Below are 22,519 nucleotides of genomic sequence, written 5' to 3'. Positions count from 1 at the left end.
AGAGAGAGAGAGAGAGGGGATGTGGGGGGTGTGAGGCTCAAAGACGGGCCGATGTCTTGGAGAGAGAGAGAGAGAGAGAGAGAGAGAGAGGGGGTGGGGGGGGGGGTGTGTGAGGCTCAAAGACAAGCTGATGTCTTAGAGAGAGAGAGGGAGAGGGTGTGGGTGGTGTGAGGTTCAAAGAGGAGACGATATCTTAGAGAGGGTGTGGGGGTGTGGGTGGTGTGAGGCTCAAAGACGAGACGATGTGAGAGAGAGAGAGAGAGAGAGAGAGAGAGAGAGAGAGAGAGAGAGAGAGAGAGAGAGAGAGAGAGAGAGAGAGAGAGAGAGAGAGAGAGAGAGAGAGAGAGAGAGAGAGAGAGAGATAGATAGATAGATAGATATGGTGGGGGTTGGGTGGTTTGAGGCTCAGACGAGCCGATGTCTTGGAGATGGAGGGGGGGGGGTGAGTGGTGTTTTTTTATTTTTTATTTTTTCCTTTTTTTTTGTATACTGAATCGAGGCTCGTGAAAGAGCTAACATTTATTTCACAAACAAATCAACCAGACAAACAAAATATATAAAAAGAGGGAGCGGAAGACAAGATGGGGAGAGAAGGGGAAGCACACAAACACAACATTTGAGAGCAGGGAGATGTGTGGGAGGGAGAGGGCTTGGGGGGAGGAGGCGTGGGAAGGGGGGGGGGGGGATGGGAGAAGTATAAAACACCAAGGACTTCCAGGACAGAAGTTGGTATTTCAAAAAAGTGGATTTGGGGTGAAATTAGCGGGGGTAGAAAAGATCAAGGTTTTGGATGGGGGAAGATAAGAGATGGTGGTGAACAGCCGTTTTAAAGACTTGGAGGGAGGAGTGGGATTGAAGAGAGTGAGGGAGTTTATTCCAGAGGTGGGAGAAAAGAGGAATGAAGGAGTGAAGGTGAGCAGAGAGTCTTGATTTTGGCAGTTTAACCATAAGAGGTTTGCAGGCAGATCTTGTGCGACCTGTAGGAATATTTGTGGGACAGAGCCCAGAGAGAGCTGCGGGGGCAAGGCCAGAGAGGAGTCGGTAGAAGACGGAAAGACCACCACCCTGCCTGCGGTGAGTGAGTGAAAGGCCCTTGGAGTTAGTTTTGGTTTCAACAGCGTGACGACGAGCTAGGTGTGAGGCAGGAGCACCAGCCCAGAGGGGAGAGCAGTATTCCATTGAGCTGCGGATGAAAGCCTTGTATGTGGTGAGGAGCTCATGTGTGCCAAGGAAGGACTTCGCACGACGGAGGATGCCCAGTCGGCGACTGGCTTTGGAGGCCAGATTTGAAATGTGGTTTTGCCAGGAAAGATCATGGCAGATAGTGAGACCCAAAAGCTTGAGTGACAGAACTTCTTGGAGAGGATTATTCAGAAAGTGGATGGGAGGGTTGTCCATTCGGTCTTTTCGGAGAGACATCGTAAGAGTGTGAGATTTGTCAGGATTGAAAGACATGTTCCACTTGTTTGCCCAGTCTGTGATTTTGTCCAGGTCTGCGGAGAGTGAGGAGGCTGCAGACTGCCGATCTGAGGGATGAGGAATGGAGCGATAGAGAGGAGAGTCATCAGCAAAGAGATAGAGAGGATTTTCAAGAGTCAGAGAGATCATTGATGAAGACCAGAAAAGCACAGGGCCCAGAACACTGCCTTGGGGAACTCCTGCTTGAACAGGAAGAGGAGATGAGAGAAAACCATTCAAGGCCACACGTTGACTGTGACCAGAAAAGAAGTCCGCCAGCCATGCATGGAGATTTCCATGGATACCAAAGGAGGAGAGTTTGGTGAGCAGAGCGTGGTGCCAGACCGTATTGAAGGCACGTGATATGTCAAGGGAGACGGCTCTAATTTCCTGTTTGGCATTGAGGACCTCCATCCATTGTTGAGAAAGCAGAAGCAGCATGTCCAGAGTCGAGTGACCAGTTCTGAAACCAAATTGATGATCAGAGATCAAGCCATTGGAGAAGAGGAAAGATTTCATATCTGAAGCAATGATGGATTCCATGACTTTGCTGATAATTGGGAGAAGGCTGATTGGTCTGTAGTTGCTAGGATCTGTTTTTGCACCTTTTTTGTGCAAAGCGGTGATGTTGGCTGATTTCCAAGCAGGAGCCTCGATCTTGTATACAAAAAAAAAAAAAAAAGATGGCAGATGACCTTGAGCAAAAGAGAGGGTGAAGAGAACAGAGAGAGGGGTGAAAGAGCAGAAGAACAGGATTTTAGGACCCGTGGGCTGATGCTGTCAGGTCCAGTTGCAGAATCAGAGTCGAGGGTTGACAGAAACTTTTCCACCTTGTCAGGAGGAAAGGACACAGAGTCCAGGAGCAGCTGGGTATGACTGGGTACGGTGGGTACAGAGAGGGATGGGTTTGGGACACAAGATTCAGAGGCAAACACAGAGTTGAGGCATTCAGCTTTTTCACGTGCGGAGTCAGCCGTGTAGCTGTTTGAGGTGAGGGAGGGGATGGAGGGGGAACAAACACCAGAAACATATTTGACCAGACACCACCAGGATTTGGAAGAGGGAGACAGATAAGAGAGTTCGGTCTTGAGAACGGAGAGATATTGTTTCCTGGCTCTCCTGAGGGTGGACACACTTGTTTCAGGTTTTGTGAAAGGAAATGAGATTTCCTTCCGTTGGATTTGCTTTCCAGGAGACGAAAGCAAGTTGTTTCTGGGCAACAGCCTCACCACAAGATTCTGTGTACCATGGACAGGAGGAAGGGGATGACAACTGAAGACGAGATGGGATAAATCTGTGCATGAGAGAGAGAGCAATTTACTTTGGAAGAATTCCCAGGATGAGTTGATGTCAGAGGCGGTAGAGATGGGAGACCAGTGGAGATGATTGATGGCTGCTTGAAGACCGTGCCAGTTGGCCTGAGTGAAATGCCAGACTCGTCGACGCTGAGGAGGCTCTCTGAAAATGGTCAGAGAGATGTCCACTTTAACAAGCATGTGATCAGATGAGCCGATTGGAGCAGAAGAAGAGCAGCAGACATTTTCAGGGAAGTTAGTCAACCAAGTCCAGAAGAGAAGATGCTCCGTTGACTGAGATCCGGGTCGGGAAATTGACAGATTGTGTCAGTCCCAGTGAGTCGCAGAAGTCCTTCGCTGAAGAGCCATGGCTGGTGAGAGAGGTACCCACACCCAGCCAACTGGCATGGTGACAATTGAAATCACCACATATGAGGAAGAAAGAGTTGGGATGGGTAGATAGAAGTTGGTCCATATCAGACAGCGAGATGTAGATGGAGTCATCACTGTTTGGTGGACAGTACAACACACATATGAACAAAAGGTGGGAGCGAAGGGGAAGCCGTAGCCAAAGGTATTCTTGAGGGTGAGGTGGAGAGAGGGCAGTGCAGGGTGAGTGAGGAAGAGAGTTTTTTTAATAAAGATAGCAACCCCACCTCCAGGACGAGGCTCAGGTCTATCATACCGGAGTAGGGAGTAAGCTGGGAGAGATACCAAGGAATCAGAGACATCATGAAGGAGGAAAGTTTCTGTTAAGCAGATCACGTCTGGTTTGTCAGAAGCAACCTGTATGGAGATATCAGTCAAGTTTGAGCGAAGGCCCCGGATGTTTGAGGTCCATACCGTTAATGAAGAGGAAGGGGGAGCATCGGATACAGAACAGGGGTGGGGTGGGGTGGGAGGGGTAGGGTAAGAGGAGGAAGAGGTCGGGAGAGCTGTTGAAGGTGTGTCAGAGATTTCAGAACAGCTTGGAGAAAGGGAAGAATGGGGCGGACAAAAGGTTTGATGGTGATTGGGTGAGGCACAGTGAGGTGTTATTAGAGAAGGGCGAAGAGCGAGGCAGAAGGTTGGGGGAGATGAAGGTGAAAGTTGAAAGGGGGAAGAAGCGGGGAGGACGCTTTGAGGAGGAGGGGTGAGAGGTGACTCTAGGAGGGGAGGAGCGAGGGAGAGTCTCGGAGGGGAGGGGTGTGGGGGGAGTTTAGGAGGGAAGGGTCAAGGGGGGAGATTTGAAAGGGATGGGTGATGGGGAAGATTTGGAGGGGAGGGGCAAGGGGGAAGATTTGAAAGAGATGGGTGATGGGGAAGATTTGGAGGGGAGGGGTGATGTGCAAGTTTTGGTGGGAAGGGGTGATGGGGAAGATTTGGAGGGGCAAGGGGGAAGATTTGAAAGGGATGGGTGATGGGGAAAATTTGGAGGGGAGGGGCAAGGGGGAATATTTGAAAGAGATGGGTGATGGGGAAGATTTGGAGGGGAGGGGCAAGGGGGTAGATTTGGAGGGGAGGGGTGATGGGGAAGTTTTGGTGGGGAGGGAGGGGTGATAGGGAAGTTTTGGAGGGAAGGGGTGATGGGGAAGATTTGGAGGGGAGGGGTGAGATTGGATTTTGAAAAGTGTACGATTAATGGGAAACGAACATTTATTGCAAAATGAGTTTCTTGAGACCTTCGAGTCAAAAATACTTTTGAGGACGCTGAAGGAGGGGTGGAGTGCAGGAGAGTTTCGGGAATGTCGAAAAAAGGAATTGTAAGAGATGGAATTTTTTTTGGGAATGAATAGATTTGGTGAGCAAGTCGAAAGCATCCTTTTATCGAAGAAGAAGAAAAAGGTGTTATAATATACGACAGAATACAGTTCTTCAGGGGAAAGTTTAAACATTTTTAACAACGTGATAACGTGATCGAAGAACGAACGAACAAATAAGAACAACGAATAAACGAATAAGAACAGAGAAGGAAATACATTTTTATTTTTTTATTTTTTTATTTTGAGTTGAGATTTTAAACAAGGAAGAATGGGGTGAAAGACTGGGACAAAAACAGAGAACGATAGTAATTGCAGCGCAATCGACAAACCGCTGAGAGAAAAACAAAGCCTCAAGGTCGGACACGGTAGCCTACTAGGCCTCAGAATACGCGACACGAATTAACCGACAATTTTGTATGCAGGTATGAAAAATTAACACCGAGAATCTTCCTAAAGACGCACTATAGGTACACACACCGAAAGATAGATACAGTTTCGACAAAAACACAATTGTGAAAAATTACTTAACTTCGAAGGCGTGAGCGCATGGACAGCTTCGAAAAGACGTGACCTCCAATCTTGCGCATCAAGGCTCAGAGATGAGCCGATGTCTTAGAGAGAGAGGGGTGGGGGGTGGTGTGAGGCTCAAAGAGGAGACGATATCTTAGAGAGAGAGAGAGAGAGAGAGGGTGTGGGGGTGTGGGTGGTGTGAGGCTCAAAGACGGGCCGATGTCTTGGAGAGAGAGAGGGGGTGGGGGGTGTGTGAGGCTCAAAGACGAGCTGATGTTTTAGAGAGAGAGAGGGTGTGGGTGGTGTGAGGCTCAAAGACGAGACAATATCTTAGAGAGGGAGGGTGTGTGGGTGGTGTGAGGCTCAAAGAGGAGACGATATCTTAGAGAGGGTGTGGGTGGTGTGAGGCTCAAAGACTGGCCGATGTCTTGGAGAGAGAGAGAGAGAGAGAGGATGTGGGGGTGTGGGTGGTGTGAGGCTCAGACGGGCCGATGTCTTCGAGAGAGGATGTGGGGGTGTGGGTGGGGTGAGGCTCAAAGACGGGCCGATGTCTTGGAGAGAGAGAGGATGTGGGGGTGTGGGTGGTGTGAGGCTGACGGGCCGATGTCTTAGAGAGAGGATGTGGGGATGTGGGGGGTGTGAGGCTCAAAGACGGGCCGATGTCTTGGAGAGAGAGGGGGTGGGGGGTGTGTGAGGATCAAAGACAAGCTGATGTCTTAGAGAGAGAGGGTGTGGGGGTGTGGGTGGTGTGACGCTCAAAGATGGGCCGTTGTCTTGGAGAGAGAGAGAGAGAGGGGATGTGGGGGGTGTGAGGCTCAAAGACGGGCCGATGTCTTGGAGAGAGAGAGAGAGAGAGAGAGAGAGAGAGAGGGGGTGGGGGGGGGGGGGTGTGTGAGGCTCAAAGACAAGCTGATGTCTTAGAGAGAGAGAGGGAGAGGGTGTGGGTGGTGTGAGGTTCAAAGAGGAGACGATATCTTAGAGAGGGTGTGGGGGTGTGGGTGGTGTGAGGCTCAAAGACGAGACGATGTGAGAGAGAGAGAGAGAGAGAGAGAGAGAGAGAGAGAGAGATAGATAGATAGATATGGTGGGGGTTGGGTGGTTTGAGGCTCAGACGAGCCGATGTCTTGGAGATGGAGGGGGGGGGTGAGTGGTGTTTTTTTATTTTTTATTTTTTCCTTTTTTTTTGTATACTGAATCGAGGCTCGTGAAAGAGCTAACATTTATTTCACAAACAAATCAACCAGACAAACAAAATATATAAAAAGAGGGAGCGGAAGACAAGATGGGGAGAGAAGGGGAAGCACACAAACACAACATTTGAGAGCAGGGAGATGTGTGGGAGGGAGAGGGCTTGGGGGGAGGAGGCGTGGGAAGGGGGGGGGGGGGATGGGAGAAGTATAAAACACCAAGGACTTCCAGGACAGAAGTTGGTATTTCAAAAAAGTGGATTTGGGGTGAAATTAGCGGGGGTAGAAAAGATCAAGGTTTTGGATGGGGGAAGATAAGAGATGGTGGTGAACAGCCGTTTTAAAGACTTGGAGGGAGGAGTGGGATTGAAGAGAGTGAGGGAGTTTATTCCAGAGGTGGGAGAAAAGAGGAATGAAGGAGTGAAGGTGAGCAGAGAGTCTTGATTTTGGCAGTTTAACCATAAGAGGTTTGCAGGCAGATCTTGTGCGACCTGTAGGAATATTTGTGGGACAGAGCCCAGAGAGAGCTGCGGGGGCAAGGCCAGAGAGGAGTCGGTAGAAGACGGAAAGACCACCACCCTGCCTGCGGTGAGTGAGTGAAAGGCCCTTGGAGTTAGTTTTGGTTTCAACAGCGTGACGACGAGCTAGGTGTGAGGCAGGAGCACCAGCCCAGAGGGGAGAGCAGTATTCCATTGAGCTGCGGATGAAAGCCTTGTATGTGGTGAGGAGCTCATGTGTGCCAAGGAAGGACTTCGCACGACGGAGGATGCCCAGTCGGCGACTGGCTTTGGAGGCCAGATTTGAAATGTGGTTTTGCCAGGAAAGATCATGGCAGATAGTGAGACCCAAAAGCTTGAGTGACAGAACTTCTTGGAGAGGATTATTCAGAAAGTGGATGGGAGGGTTGTCCATTCGGTCTTTTCGGAGAGACATCGTAAGAGTGTGAGATTTGTCAGGATTGAAAGACATGTTCCACTTGTTTGCCCAGTCTGTGATTTTGTCCAGGTCTGCGGAGAGTGAGGAGGCTGCAGACTGCCGATCTGAGGGATGAGGAATGGAGCGATAGAGAGGAGAGTCATCAGCAAAGAGATAGAGAGGATTTTCAAGAGTCAGAGAGATCATTGATGAAGACCAGAAAAGCACAGGGCCCAGAACACTGCCTTGGGGAACTCCTGCTTGAACAGGAAGAGGAGATGAGAGAAAACCATTCAAGGCCACACGTTGACTGTGACCAGAAAAGAAGTCCGCCAGCCATGCATGGAGATTTCCATGGATACCAAAGGAGGAGAGTTTGGTGAGCAGAGCGTGGTGCCAGACCGTATTGAAGGCACGTGATATGTCAAGGGAGACGGCTCTAATTTCCTGTTTGGCATTGAGGACCTCCATCCATTGTTGAGAAAGCAGAAGCAGCATGTCCAGAGTCGAGTGACCAGTTCTGAAACCAAATTGATGATCAGAGATCAAGCCATTGGAGAAGAGGAAAGATTTCATATCTGAAGCAATGATGGATTCCATGACTTTGCTGATAATTGGGAGAAGGCTGATTGGTCTGTAGTTGCTAGGATCTGTTTTTGCACCTTTTTTGTGCAAAGCGGTGATGTTGGCTGATTTCCAAGCAGGAGCCTCGATCTTGTATACAAAAAAAAAAAAAAAAAGATGGCAGATGACCTTGAGCAAAAGAGAGGGTGAAGAGAACAGAGAGAGGGGTGAAAGAGCAGAAGAACAGGATTTTAGGACCCGTGGGCTGATGCTGTCAGGTCCAGTTGCAGAATCAGAGTCGAGGGTTGACAGAAACTTTTCCACCTTGTCAGGAGGAAAGGACACAGAGTCCAGGAGCAGCTGGGTATGACTGGGTACGGTGGGTACAGAGAGGGATGGGTTTGGGACACAAGATTCAGAGGCAAACACAGAGTTGAGGCATTCAGCTTTTTCACGTGCGGAGTCAGCCGTGTAGCTGTTTGAGGTGAGGGAGGGGATGGAGGGGGAACAAACACCAGAAACATATTTGACCAGACACCACCAGGATTTGGAAGAGGGAGACAGATAAGAGAGTTCGGTCTTGAGAACGGAGAGATATTGTTTCCTGGCTCTCCTGAGGGTGGACACACTTGTTTCAGGTTTTGTGAAAGGAAATGAGATTTCCTTCCGTTGGATTTGCTTTCCAGGAGACGAAAGCAAGTTGTTTCTGGGCAACAGCCTCACCACAAGATTCTGTGTACCATGGACAGGAGGAAGGGGATGACAACTGAAGACGAGATGGGATAAATCTGTGCATGAGAGAGAGAGCAATTTACTTTGGAAGAATTCCCAGGATGAGTTGATGTCAGAGGCGGTAGAGATGGGAGACCAGTGGAGATGATTGATGGCTGCTTGAAGACCGTGCCAGTTGGCCTGAGTGAAATGCCAGACTCGTCGACGCTGAGGAGGCTCTCTGAAAATGGTCAGAGAGATGTCCACTTTAACAAGCATGTGATCAGATGAGCCGATTGGAGCAGAAGAAGAGCAGCAGACATTTTCAGGGAAGTTAGTCAACCAAGTCCAGAAGAGAAGATGCTCCGTTGACTGAGATCCGGGTCGGGAAATTGACAGATTGTGTCAGTCCCAGTGAGTCGCAGAAGTCCTTCGCTGAAGAGCCATGGCTGGTGAGAGAGGTACCCACACCCAGCCAACTGGCATGGTGACAATTGAAATCACCACATATGAGGAAGAAAGAGTTGGGATGGGTAGATAGAAGTTGGTCCATATCAGACAGCGAGATGTAGATGGAGTCATCACTGTTTGGTGGACAGTACAACACACATATGAACAAAAGGTGGGAGCGAAGGGGAAGCCGTAGCCAAAGGTATTCTTGAGGGTGAGGTGGAGAGAGGGCAGTGCAGGGTGAGTGAGGAAGAGAGTTTTTTTAATAAAGATAGCAACCCCACCTCCAGGACGAGGCTCAGGTCTATCATACCGGAGTAGGGAGTAAGCTGGGAGAGATACCAAGGAATCAGAGACATCATGAAGGAGGAAAGTTTCTGTTAAGCAGATCACGTCTGGTTTGTCAGAAGCAACCTGTATGGAGAGATCAGTCAAGTTTGAGCGAAGGCCCCGGATGTTTGAGGTCCATACCGTTAATGAAGAGGAAGGGGGAGCATCGGATACAGAACAGGGGTGGGGTGGGGTGGGAGGGGTAGGGTAAGAGGAGGAAGAGGTCGGGAGAGCTGTTGAAGGTGTGTCAGAGATTTCAGAACAGCTTGGAGAAAGGGAAGAATGGGGCGGACAAAAGGTTTGATGGTGATTGGGTGAGGCACAGTGAGGTGTTATTAGAGAAGGGCGAAGAGCGAGGCAGAAGGTTGGGGGAGATGAAGGTGAAAGTTGAAAGGGGGAAGAAGCGGGGAGGACGCTTTGAGGAGGAGGGGTGAGAGGTGACTCTAGGAGGGGAGGAGCGAGGGAGAGTCTCGGAGGGGAGGGGTGTGGGGGGAGTTTAGGAGGGAAGGGTCAAGGGGGGAGATTTGAAAGGGATGGGTGATGGGGAAGATTTGGAGGGGAGGGGCAAGGGGGAAGATTTGAAAGAGATGGGTGATGGGGAAGATTTGGAGGGGAGGGGTGATGTGCAAGTTTTGGTGGGAAGGGGTGATGGGGAAGATTTGGAGGGGCAAGGGGGAAGATTTGAAAGGGATGGGTGATGGGGAAAATTTGGAGGGGAGGGGCAAGGGGGAATATTTGAAAGAGATGGGTGATGGGGAAGATTTGGAGGGGAGGGGCAAGGGGGTAGATTTGGAGGGGAGGGGTGATGGGGAAGTTTTGGTGGGGAGGGAGGGGTGATAGGGAAGTTTTGGAGGGAAGGGGTGATGGGGAAGATTTGGAGGGGAGGGGTGAGATTGGATTTTGAAAAGTGTACGATTAATGGGAAACGAACATTTATTGCAAAATGAGTTTCTTGAGACCTTCGAGTCAAAAATACTTTTGAGGACGCTGAAGGAGGGGTGGAGTGCAGGAGAGTTTCGGGAATGTCGAAAAAAGGAATTGTAAGAGATGGAATTTTTTTTGGGAATGAATAGATTTGGTGAGCAAGTCGAAAGCATCCTTTTATCGAAGAAGAAGAAAAAGGTGTTATAATATACGACAGAATACAGTTCTTCAGGGGAAAGTTTAAACATTTTTAACAACGTGATAACGTGATCGAAGAACGAACGAACAAATAAGAACAACGAATAAACGAATAAGAACAGAGAAGGAAATACATTTTTATTTTTTTATTTTTTTATTTTGAGTTGAGATTTTAAACAAGGAAGAATGGGGTGAAAGACTGGGACAAAAACAGAGAACGATAGTAATTGCAGCGCAATCGACAAACCGCTGAGAGAAAAACAAAGCCTCAAGGTCGGACACGGTAGCCTACTAGGCCTCAGAATACGCGACACGAATTAACCGACAATTTTGTATGCAGGTATGAAAAATTAACACCGAGAATCTTCCTAAAGACGCACTATAGGTACACACACCGAAAGATAGATACAGTTTCGACAAAAACACAATTGTGAAAAATTACTTAACTTCGAAGGCGTGAGCGCATGGACAGCTTCGAAAAGACGTGACCTCCAATCTTGCGCATCAAGGCTCAGAGATGAGCCGATGTCTTAGAGAGAGAGGGGTGGGGGGGTGGTGTGAGGCTCAAAGACAAGCCAATGTCTTGGAGAGGGAGGGAGGGAAGGTGGGGTGGGTGGGTATGAGGTTAAGGGTGGGTGGTGTGGGAAGACTTGAGGTCGGTTGGGGGCGGGGGGGTAAAGATGTGACGAACCGAGGTCAGGGGGAGAGGGGCAATGATGCGCCAAGGTGGTGTTGGAGGAGGGTGGAAGAGGAGCTGAGTTCAAGGGGGGAGAGGAGGTGTGAGGATGTGCTGACGTCAAGGAGTGTTGGGAGAGGATGTGTGAGTGTGAGGTGAGGTCAACGGTTGGGGACAAGGTGTGAGAACGAGCCAGGGGTGAGGGAGGCATGAGGACGAGCCGATGGTGGGCGAGCCAAGGGGCGGGTGTAAGTGTGAGAACACGCTTTGGTTGGGGGAGTGGGGGAGAGATGTGAGGATGGGAGAGCACATGTTTCAAAAGACATGTACTTGCTGGAAAAGGACCTTCTTTCATTTTTTTTTTTTCAATGCCCAAAGAGAAAGTGTAGAAGATCTTGACAACATGCGAATCCATTGTACCACAGGTGTTGATTTGTGTTCCGTTTTGTTCCAAAGCACATGGCTCCCATTGATGGTTAGGGAAAGAATCTTTAAGCAGAAGAGTTGAGATGAAATCTACATTGCTGAAGAATGGTCTCAGTTTAATGCTCAACGATTCTTGATGCAAAGAGACGCATGAGACCCATGTTCCTGGCTTTTTCATAAAGGGGCATGGTCGCCTCCTCTGATAACATTTTTTTCTTTAAAGTCTCCGCAGATTGCTCTGTGTGAAGTTCTCAATTTTATTTTCACAGTCCAGCTTGTATCATCTCCAAAGCTTTGATATGTGAGCCAGACCTTGTATTTTTCTCCAACAGTAGTGCAAGATGTTGGGATGCCAATATTATTACCTTGTAGGGACCTGCAGAACATCCGCCTCAAACCTCCACTTCCCAGCCCGCAGTCCTCATCATCCACTTCCCAGTCCTCATCATCCACTTCCCAGTCCTCATCATCCACTTCCCAGTCCTCATCATCCACTTCACAGTCCTCATCATCCACTTCCCAGTCCTCATCATCCACTTCCCAGTCCTCGTCATCCACTTCCCAGTCCTCGTCATCCACTTCCCAGTCCTCGTCATCCACTTCCCAGTCCTCGTCATCCACTTCCCAGTCCTCGTCATCCACTTCCCAGTCCTCGTCATCCACTTCCCAGTCCTCGTCATCCACTTCCCAGTCCTCGTCATCCACTTCCCAGTCCTCGTCATCCACTTCCCAGTCCTCGTCATCCACTTCCCAGTCCTCGTCATCCACTTCCCAGTCCTCGTCATCCACTTCCCAGTCCTCGTCATCCACTTCCCAGTCCTCGTCATCCACTTCCCAGTCCTCGTCATCCACTTCCCAGTCCTCGTCATCCACTTCCCAGTCCTCGTCATCCACTTCCCAGTCCTCGTCATCCACTTCCCAGTCCTCGTCATCCACTTCCCAGTCCTCGTCATCCACTTCCCAGTCCTCGTCATCCACTTCCCAGTCCTCGTCATCCACTTCCCAGTCCTCGTCATCCACTTCCCAGTCCTCGTCATCCACTTCCCAGTCCTCGTCATCCACTTCCCAGTCCTCGTCATCCACTTCCCAGTCCTCGTCATCCACTTCCCAGTCCTCGTCATCCACTTCCCAGTCCTCGTCATCCACTTCCCAGTCCTCGTCATCCACTTCCCAGTCCTCGTCATCCACTTCCCAGTCCTCGTCATCCACTTCCCAGTCCTCGTCATCCACTTCCCAGTCCTCGTCATCCACTTCCCAGTCCTCGTCATCCACTTCCCAGTCCTCGTCATCCACTTCCCAGTCCTCGTCATCCACTTCCCAGTCCTCGTCATCCACTTCCCAGTCCTCGTCATCCACTTCCCAGTCCTCGTCATCCACTTCCCAGTCCTCGTCATCCACTTCCCAGTCCTCGTCATCCACTTCCCAGTCCTCGTCATCCACTTCCCAGTCCTCGTCATCCACTTCCCAGTCCTCGTCATCCACTTCCCAGTCCTCGTCATCCACTTCCCAGTCCTCGTCATCCACTTCCCAGTCCTCGTCATCCACTTCCCAGTCCTCGTCATCCACTTCCCAGTCCTCGTCATCCACTTCCCAGTCCTCGTCATCCACTTCCCAGTCCTCGTCATCCACTTCCCAGTCCTCGTCATCCACTTCCCAGTCCTCGTCATCCACTTCCCAGTCCTCGTCATCCACTTCCCAGTCCTCGTCATCCACTTCCCAGTCCTCGTCATCCACTTCCCAGTCCTCGTCATCCACTTCCCAGTCCTCGTCATCCACTTCCCAGTCCTCGTCATCCACTTCCCAGTCCTCGTCATCCACTTCCCAGTCCTCGTCATCCACTTCCCAGTCCTCGTCATCCACTTCCCAGTCCTCGTCATCCACTTCCCAGTCCTCGTCATCCACTTCCCAGTCCTCGTCATCCACTTCCCAGTCCTCGTCATCCACTTCCCAGTCCTCGTCATCCACTTCCCAGTCCTCGTCATCCACTTCCCAGTCCTCGTCATCCACTTCCCAGTCCTCGTCATCCACTTCCCAGTCCTCGTCATCCACTTCCCAGTCCTCGTCATCCACTTCCCAGTCCTCGTCATCCACTTCCCAGTCCTCGTCATCCACTTCCCAGTCCTCGTCATCCACTTCCCAGTCCTCGTCATCCACTTCCCAGTCCTCGTCATCCACTTCCCAGTCCTCGTCATCCACTTCCCAGTCCTCGTCATCCACTTCCCAGTCCTCGTCATCCACTTCCCAGTCCTCGTCATCCACTTCCCAGTCCTCGTCATCCACTTCCCAGTCCTCGTCATCCACTTCCCAGTCCTCGTCATCCACTTCCCAGTCCTCGTCATCCACTTCCCAGTCCTCGTCATCCACTTCCCAGTCCTCGTCATCCACTTCCCAGTCCTCGTCATCCACTTCCCAGTCCTCGTCATCCACTTCCCAGTCCTCGTCATCCACTTCCCAGTCCTCGTCATCCACTTCCCAGTCCTCGTCATCCACTTCCCAGTCCTCGTCATCCACTTCCCAGTCCTCGTCATCCACTTCCCAGTCCTCGTCATCCACTTCCCAGTCCTCGTCATCCACTTCCCAGTCCTCGTCATCCACTTCCCAGTCCTCGTCATCCACTTCCCAGTCCTCGTCATCCACTTCCCAGTCCTCGTCATCCACTTCCCAGTCCTCGTCATCCACTTCCCAGTCCTCGTCATCCACTTCCCAGTCCTCGTCATCCACTTCCCAGTCCTCGTCATCCACTTCCCAGTCCTCGTCATCCACTTCCCAGTCCTCGTCATCCACTTCCCAGTCCTCGTCATCCACTTCCCAGTCCTCGTCATCCACTTCCCAGTCCTCGTCATCCACTTCCCAGTCCTCGTCATCCACTTCCCAGTCCTCGTCATCCACTTCCCAGTCCTCGTCATCCACTTCCCAGTCCTCGTCATCCACTTCCCAGTCCTCGTCATCCACTTCCCAGTCCTCGTCATCCACTTCCCAGTCCTCGTCATCCACTTCCCAGTCCTCGTCATCCACTTCCCAGTCCTCGTCATCCACTTCCCAGTCCTCGTCATCCACTTCCCAGTCCTCGTCATCCACTTCCCAGTCCTCGTCATCCACTTCCCAGTCCTCGTCATCCACTTCCCAGTCCTCGTCATCCACTTCCCAGTCCTCGTCATCCACTTCCCAGTCCTCGTCATCCACTTCCCAGTCCTCGTCATCCACTTCCCAGTCCTCGTCATCCACTTCCCAGTCCTCGTCATCCACTTCCCAGTCCTCGTCATCCACTTCCCAGTCCTCGTCATCCACTTCCCAGTCCTCGTCATCCACTTCCCAGTCCTCGTCATCCACTTCCCAGTCCTCGTCATCCACTTCCCAGTCCTCGTCATCCACTTCCCAGTCCTCGTCATCCACTTCCCAGTCCTCGTCATCCCCTTCCCAGTCCTCGTCATCCACTTCCCAGTCCTCGTCATCCCCTTCCCAGTCCTCGTCATCCCCTTCCCAGTCCTCGTCATCCCCTTCCCAGTCCTCGTCATCCCCTTCCCAGTCCTCGTCATCCCCTTCCCAGTCCTCGTCATCCCCTTCCCAGTCCTCGTCATCCCCTTCCCAGTCCTCGTCATCCCCTTCCCAGTCCTCGTCATCCCCTTCCCAGTCCTCGTCATCCCCTTCCCAGTCCTCGTCATCCCCTTCCCAGTCCTCGTCATCCCCTTCCCAGTCCTCGTCATCCCCTTCCCAGTCCTCGTCATCCCCTTCCCAGTCCTCGTCATCCCCTTCCCAGTCCTCGTCATCCCCTTCCCAGTCCTCGTCATCCCCTTCCCAGTCCTCGTCATCCCCTTCCCAGTCCTCGTCATCCCCTTCCCAGTCCTCGTCATCCCCTTCCCAGTCCTCGTCATCCCCTTCCCAGTCCTCGTCATCCCCTTCCCAGTCCTCGTCATCCCCTTCCCAGTCCTCGTCATCCCCTTCCCAGTCCTCGTCATCCCCTTCCCAGTCCTCGTCATCCCCTTCCCAGTCCTCGTCATCCCCTTCCCAGTCCTCGTCATCCCCTTCCCAGTCCTCGTCATCCCCTTCCCAGTCCTCGTCATCCCCTTCCCAGTCCTCGTCATCCCCTTCCCAGTCCTCGTCATCCCCTTCCCAGTCCTCGTCATCCCCTTCCCAGTCCTCGTCATCCCCTTCCCAGTCCTCGTCATCCCCTTCCCAGTCCTCGTCATCCCCTTCCCAGTCCTCGTCATCCCCTTCCCAGTCCTCGTCATCCCCTTCCCAGTCCTCGTCATCCCCTTCCCAGTCCTCGTCATCCCCTTCCCAGTCCTCGTCATCCCCTTCCCAGTCCTCGTCATCCCCTTCCCAGTCCTCGTCATCCCCTTCCCAGTCCTCGTCATCCCCTTCCCAGTCCTCGTCATCCCCTTCCCAGTCCTCGTCATCCCCTTCCCAGTCCTCGTCATCCCCTTCCCAGTCCTCGTCATCCCCTTCCCAGTCCTCGTCATCCCCTTCCCAGTCCTCGTCATCCCCTTCCCAGTCCTCGTCATCCCCTTCCCAGTCCTCGTCATCCCCTTCCCAGTCCTCGTCATCCCCTTCCCAGTCCTCGTCATCCCCTTCCCAGTCCTCGTCATCCCCTTCCCAGTCCTCGTCATCCCCTTCCCAGTCCTCGTCATCCCCTTCCCAGTCCTCGTCATCCCCTTCCCAGTCCTCGTCATCCCCTTCCCAGTCCTCGTCATCCCCTTCCCAGTCCTCGTCATCCCCTTCCCAGTCCTCGTCATCCCCTTCCCAGTCCTCGTCATCCCCTTCCCAGTCCTCGTCATCCCCTTCCCAGTCCTCGTCATCCCCTTCCCAGTCCTCGTCATCCCCTTCCCAGTCCTCGTCACCCCCTTCCCAGTCCTCGTCACCCCCTTCCCAGTCCTCGTCACCCCCTTCCCAGTCCTCGTCACCCCCTTCCCAGTCCTCGTCACCCCCTTCCCAGTCCTCGTCACCCCCTTCCCAGTCCTCGTCACCCCCTTCCCAGTCCTCGTCACCCCCTTCCCAGTCCTCGTCACCCCCTTCCCAGTCCTCGTCACCCCCTTCCCAGTCCTCGTCACCCCCTTCCCAGTCCTCGTCACCCCCTTCCCAGTCCTCGTCACCCCCTTCCCAGTCCTCGTCACCCCCTTCCCAGTCCTCGTCACCCCCTTCCCAGTCCTCGTCACCCCCTTCCCAGTCCTCGTCACCCCCTTCCCAGTCCTCGTCACCCCCTTCCCAGTCCTCGTCACCCCCTTCCCAGTCCTCGTCACCCCCTTCCCAGTCCTCGTCACCCCCTTCCCAGTCCTCGTCACCCCCTTCCCAGTCCTCGTCACCCCCTTCCCAGTCCTCGTCACCCCCTTCCCAGTCCTCGTCACCCCCTTCCCAGTCCTCGTCACCCCCTTCCCAGTCCTCGTCACCCCCTTCCCAGTCCTCGTCACCCCCTTCCCAGTCCTCGTCACCCCCTTCCCAGTCCTCGTCACCCCCTTCCCAGTCCTCGTCACCCCCTTCCCAGTCCTCGTCACCCCCTTCCCAGTCCTCGTCACCCCCTTCCCAGTCCTCGTCACCCCCTTCCCAGTCCTCGTCACCCCCTTCCCAGTCCTCGTCACCCCCTTCCCAGTCCTCGTCACCCCCTTCCCAGTCCTCGTCACCCCCTTCCCAGTCCTCGTCACCCCCTTCCCAGTCCTCGTCACCCACTTCCCAGTCCTCGTCACCCACTTCCCTGTCCTCGTCACCCACTTCCCTGTCCTCGTCACCCACTTCCCTGTCCTCGTCACCCACTTCCCTGTCCTCGTCACCCACTTCCCTGTCCTCGTCACCCACTTCCCTGTCCTCGTCACCCACTTCCCTGTCCTCGTCACCCACTTCCCTGTCCTCGTCACCCACTTCCCTGTCCTCGTCACCCACTTCCCTGTCCTCGTCATCCACTTCCCTGTCCTCGTCATCCACTTCCCTGTCCTCGTCATCCACTTCCCTGTCCTCGTCATCCACTTCCCTGTCCTCGTCATCCACTTCCCTGTCCTCGTCATCCACTTCCCTGTCCTCGTCATCCACTTCCCTGTCCTCGTCATCCACTTCCCTGTCCTCGTCATCCACTTCCCTGTCCTCGTCATCCACTTCCCTGTCCTCGTCATCCACTTCCCTGTCCTCGTCATCCACTTCCCTGTCCTCGTCATCCACTTCCCTGTCCTCGTCATCCACTTCCCTGTCCTCGTCATCCACTTCCCAGTCCTCGTCATCCACTTCCCAGTCCTCGTCATCCACTTCCCAGTCCTCGTCATCCACTTCCCTGTCCTCGTCATCCACTTCCCTGTCCTCGTCATCCACTTCCCCGTCCTCGTCATCCACTTCCCCGTCCTCGTCATCCACTTCCCCGTCCTCGTCATCCACTTCCCCGTCCTCGTCATCCACTTCCCCGTGCTCGTCATCCACTTCCCCGTCCTCGTCATCCACTTCCCCGTCCTCGTCATCCACTTCCCCGTCCTCGTCATCCTCTTCCCCGTCCTCGTCATCCTCTTCCCCGTCCTCGTCATCCTCTTCCCCGTCCTCGTCATCCACTTCCCCGTCCTCGTCATCCACTTCCCCGTCCTCGTCATCCACTTCCCCGTCCTCGTCATCCACTTCCCCGTCCTCGTCATCCACTTCCCCGTCCTCGTCATCCACTTCCCCGTCCTCGTCATCCACTTCCCCGTCCTCGTCATCCACTTCCCCGTCCTCGTCATCCACTTCCCCGTCCTCGTCATCCACTTCCCCGTCCTCGTCATCCACTTCCCCGTCCTCGTCATCCACTTCCCCGATTTCAGTACGTACCTGCCAGTCGGACCTACGTACCTGGTCCAGTCGACTAGAAGTCTAGACTATATAGCCTCCAGTAGGTAAGTCCTGCATTCTATCCCAATCTATCCATTCAATAAAATTAATTTGAATTTTAATTCTAAGCCCAAGATCAAACAACCTAGCCTAGCTAGGCCGAGGCCGACAGAGGTTTGCGAGGGCTGCGTACTCGATCGACTGACCATTGTCGACGAAGCTCTTACTCTACGCAATGCGTATTCATATTAATTTAATTTTTTCATTCCTGAAGAGTTGTGGGGATGCTGATATTTTTTATAATTTAAATGTTTCATTCCCAAAGAGTTGCAGGGATGCTGATATTTTTAAATAATTTTAATGTTTCATTCCCAAAGAGTTGCAGGGATGCTGATATTTTTAAAATAATTTAATTGTTTAATTCCTAAAGAGTTGTAGGGATGCTGATATTTTTCATAATTTAATTGTTTCATTCCTGAAGAGTTGTAGCGATGCTGATATTTTTAAAATAATTTAATTGTTTCATTCCCAAATAATGCAGGGATGCCGATATTATTTTTATTAATAATAATAATAATAATAATATTATTATTATTATTTTGACATTTTAAATTGTTTCATTCAATTTCACACATGAAAATTACCAATTAATGCATTTCCTTTTTTTAGGAATTTGCCTTTGGAATGTGTAGCCACAGCACCAAAGCACGTTGAACTAAGACCAGTTTGGCTGCTCTTTTTTATTTTGTTCCTGTTCCCTATGTTACTGATTCCGAATGTGCACAAATTTTAACTTGTGAAATTGTGCCGCATACTGAGTTCTGGGCATTGTAAAAAGTACATGCGAAGCAGCAATCTTGGTACAATGTCAGTCTAATTTTATAAACCAACCACACGTATTGCATATAGCTACAATGCATATGTAACTCCAGTGCAAATTCTGATCAAAGTAGGTTCCCACAAGTACATTCAAAGACTTCAAGAATGTATTTTGCTTGTTTGTGTCATGACCATCAGGTGGAGACCAGGAAGCAAAAGAAAGGACTGGAACGAAACTGAGGTGAAAGGATATCCAAGTGTTGTGGGCACCTCTCGTAGGACTTGAAGCATACAACATGCGAGAGTACAAGGTTGTGGTGCTGGGGAGTGGTGGGGTTGGAAAGTCTGCACTAACAGTGCAGTTTGTGACTGGAGCCTTTCTCGAGCGCTACGACCCCACTATTGAGGATTTCTATCGTAAAGAGATCGAAGTGGATTGCTCACCCTCTGTCCTGGAGATCCTAGACACCGCAGGAACTGAGCAGTTTGCTTCCATGCGAGACCTCTACATAAAAAACGGGCAGGGATTTGTTTTGGTGTACAGTCTACTCAATCATCAATCGTTTCAGGTATGCATTTTCAGTCGTCTTTTGCTAAAGCTTCCATCTGCTTTATTTGTTTCATTCTTGCTTTTTTCTGGATCCACAAATGAGCAAATAGCAGTCAATTGTATTTATGAATTGCTATTGTTTTCAACTCTAACAATTGATTTTGACCAGACTCTCTGGCATTATGGGTAAAGCCTCTGCTGGGAGGTCAGTGTTTCAATTCTTACCCTGTCTGAGTCACCCTGTAGAGATAGACATTAAAATGATACATGCTGCATCCTCGATTGACTCGTAGCATTTAGAGCAATGGTTCTTAACCTTTTTTGGACCGGCAGAGGTCATGATAAATGACTGCGGACCGTCAATTGGGAACGACATAATTGATGGTCTTTACTGTCTATACTTCAGCACACCATAAATCACTAATAACTTTTTACAGTGATATTTTGGTTCTTTATAATTACAAGTACTGAATGCATCATGACCAACAGTCAAGGAGTATATTATAACAAGTTGAGCCTGCGGAACTTCGCAACAGATGGGGAGAATTTGAGGTGGGAGAGCACTTTGTCAAGAGAATATACGGCTCTTTGGGATAAACGTAACCGTAACTCTGGTTAAGGTGTGTGTGAGCTATGAATCTAGGTGTGTGTGTGTATTTGTTAGTGTGTGTGTTATTGCTTCGAAAAAAAAAAAAAAAGATCTAAGTGGCAATTGTTGACGATTTGTAATTTAAACCCCTCCCTTTCTCCCTCCCCTCCCCCACTTTCATTCCATTTTATTGAGGCACTGAAATGAAACTCAATTATTCTCACAGACCAACTCAACTTGATACTTCTGACTTAACTAAAACAGATCGTCAGTTTTTTCAGTTACCTTTGTGGCTGTATTACAAGGCTCTGTAGGAAAACAAACAAAAAAGGAAAACAAATGTGAATGAATTAGTCAACAGAACCTCTTAAAGTCAGCTATACCTGTACCTCTCGCGTTTTAGCGAGGGAAGGGTATTCCAACATTGCGGGTACTTACCACACGAGCGAGTGCTGCAGGTGTGCTCCAGTTGTATATACAGCTGAGTGAGTACGGGTTAATGAGTGGAAGTAAGGCCTTTGCACTTTTGGTTGCAATTGCCTAATTTAGCTGCCTCTGATGTCACCCACCTTCAAGTACACATGAAGTGCCTCATGAAATTACTTGAAAAGTTGTCGGTGTACTCTATTGCCAGCCAAAAAATTGAATCCAAAGTAATCCGACGTATCAACTCTCCCAATCTGACCTCAAAACTCGACCTGCTCAAATTACACTGCAAAGTTGATTCTCTTTTATACAGATATTACTTCGGTTACTGCTCCCAAGAACTTGCTGCTTGTGTACCTCCGCCATTAGCGAGACCACAAAATGCTCAACAAGCCACTACATTGCATGATTATTATGTGGCCATTGACAACTCAAGGGTGGGCGGTTATGATGCTTGTTTCTTCCCCTCTTCTGCTAAACTCTGGAACTCTTTACCTCCCATGTAGTTCCAAACACTTGTGATCTTCCCCTTTTCGAAAAGCAGATTTTTTTATTTATTTTTTATTTTTTATTACTTCCTAAAAAACTCTAAGACTATGCTCTCTTCACTTTTCTATAAATGCAGTTCTTTTATTTAAGGCCTGGCCTCGATGAGGACTATATAGTCCATGACTGGAGCCTTCAACGTTAAAAAAAAATGGTGGAAGACTTCAATACTCGCGTTGGGTCTTGAGGATGAGAGGTCCACATGGTTTTGGTGAAGTGTGATGCTGGGAAAGGGTTCTTGAACTGCATCATTAAACAAAGCAACCATCTGTAACACCTGCATTGGCTAGAAGATTATACACTAGAAGACAACACCCCCCAAAATCTAAGAAATGGCACCTTATTGACTTTGCACTAATGTGACAGAAGCCCAGAAGGACAAGAAGAGATCATGATTATTATTATTATTTTTTTATATGCAAGATCGAGGCTCGTGAAAGAGCTAACATTAATCACACAAAAAGTCAAACCGACACAAACCAACACATAAAACACAAAAATAAGGGGAGCGGTAGACAAGATGGGGAGAGAGGGCGAAGGACACAAACACAACATTTGAGAGCAGGGACATCGAGAGAACTGTGGGAGGGAGAGGGCTTTGGGGAGAGGCATGGGAAGGGGGGGGGTGGGAGAGGTATAAAACATATGGACACTGCCAGGGCTTCCAGGAAAGAAGTTCGAATTTCAAACAAGGTGGATCTGGGGTGAATTAGTGGGGGTAGAAAAGATCAAGGTTTTGGATGGGGGAAGATAAGAGATGGTGGTGAACAGCTGTTTTAAAGACCTGGAGGGAGGAGTGGGATTGAAGGGAGTGTGGGAGTTTGTTCCAGAGGCGGGAGAAAAGAGGAATGAAAGAGTGAAGGTGAGCAGAGAGCCGAGATTTCGGCAGTTTAACCATCAGAGGGTTGCTGGCAGATCTTGTGCGACCTGTAGGAATATTTGGGGGACAGAGCACAGAGAGAGCTGGGGGAGCAAGGCTGGAGAGGAGTCGGTAGAAGACAGAAAGACCACCTACCTGCCTGTGGTGAGTGAGTGAAAGGCCCTCAGAGATAGCTTCATCGCGGGAGATTTCAATGATTCTGAAAGCTTTGGATTCAACAGCGTGAAGCCGAGCTAGGTGTGAGGCAGGAGCACCAGCCCATAGGGGAGAACAGTATTCCATTGAGCTGTGGACGAAAGCCTTGTATGTGGTGAGGAGCTCAGGTGTGCCTAGGAAGGACTTCGCACGACGGAGGATGCCCAGTCGGCGACTGGCTTTGGAGGCCAGCTTGGAAATGTGGTTTTCCCAAGAAAGATCATGGCAGATAGTGAGACCCAAAAGCTTGAGGTACAGAACTTGTTCAAGAGGATTGTTCAGCAAGTCGATGGGAGGGTTGTCCAGGCGGTCTTTTCGGAGAGACATAGTTAGGGTGTGAGATGTGTCAGGATT

General features: G+C 50.8%; 1 protein-coding gene across 2 annotated transcripts in view; it reads left to right on the top strand.

The window, feature by feature from the left end:
* Nucleotides 1–22,519, top strand: part of LOC137438977 (ras-related protein Rap-2c) — a 41,341-nt gene that overhangs the window by 2,023 nt on the left and 16,799 nt on the right. For both annotated transcript variants that reach the window (XM_068134498.2, XM_068134499.2), the window contains exon 2: nucleotides 19,178–19,548. In XM_068134498.2, coding sequence (XP_067990599.1) covers nucleotides 19,276–19,548 — 273 coding nt within the window. In that variant the 5' untranslated portion in view covers nucleotides 19,178–19,275. The remainder of the gene's footprint in view (nucleotides 1–19,177; nucleotides 19,549–22,519) is intronic.

Source organism: Myxine glutinosa, chromosome 13, assembly GCF_964187855.1.
Source record: "Myxine glutinosa chromosome 13, kmMyxGlut1.1, whole genome shotgun sequence".
NCBI classification, from domain to species: Eukaryota; Metazoa; Chordata; class Myxini; order Myxiniformes; family Myxinidae; genus Myxine; species Myxine glutinosa.
Note: the sequence above shows the minus strand (reverse complement) of the source record. Positions and strands in the feature narration are given on the sequence as shown.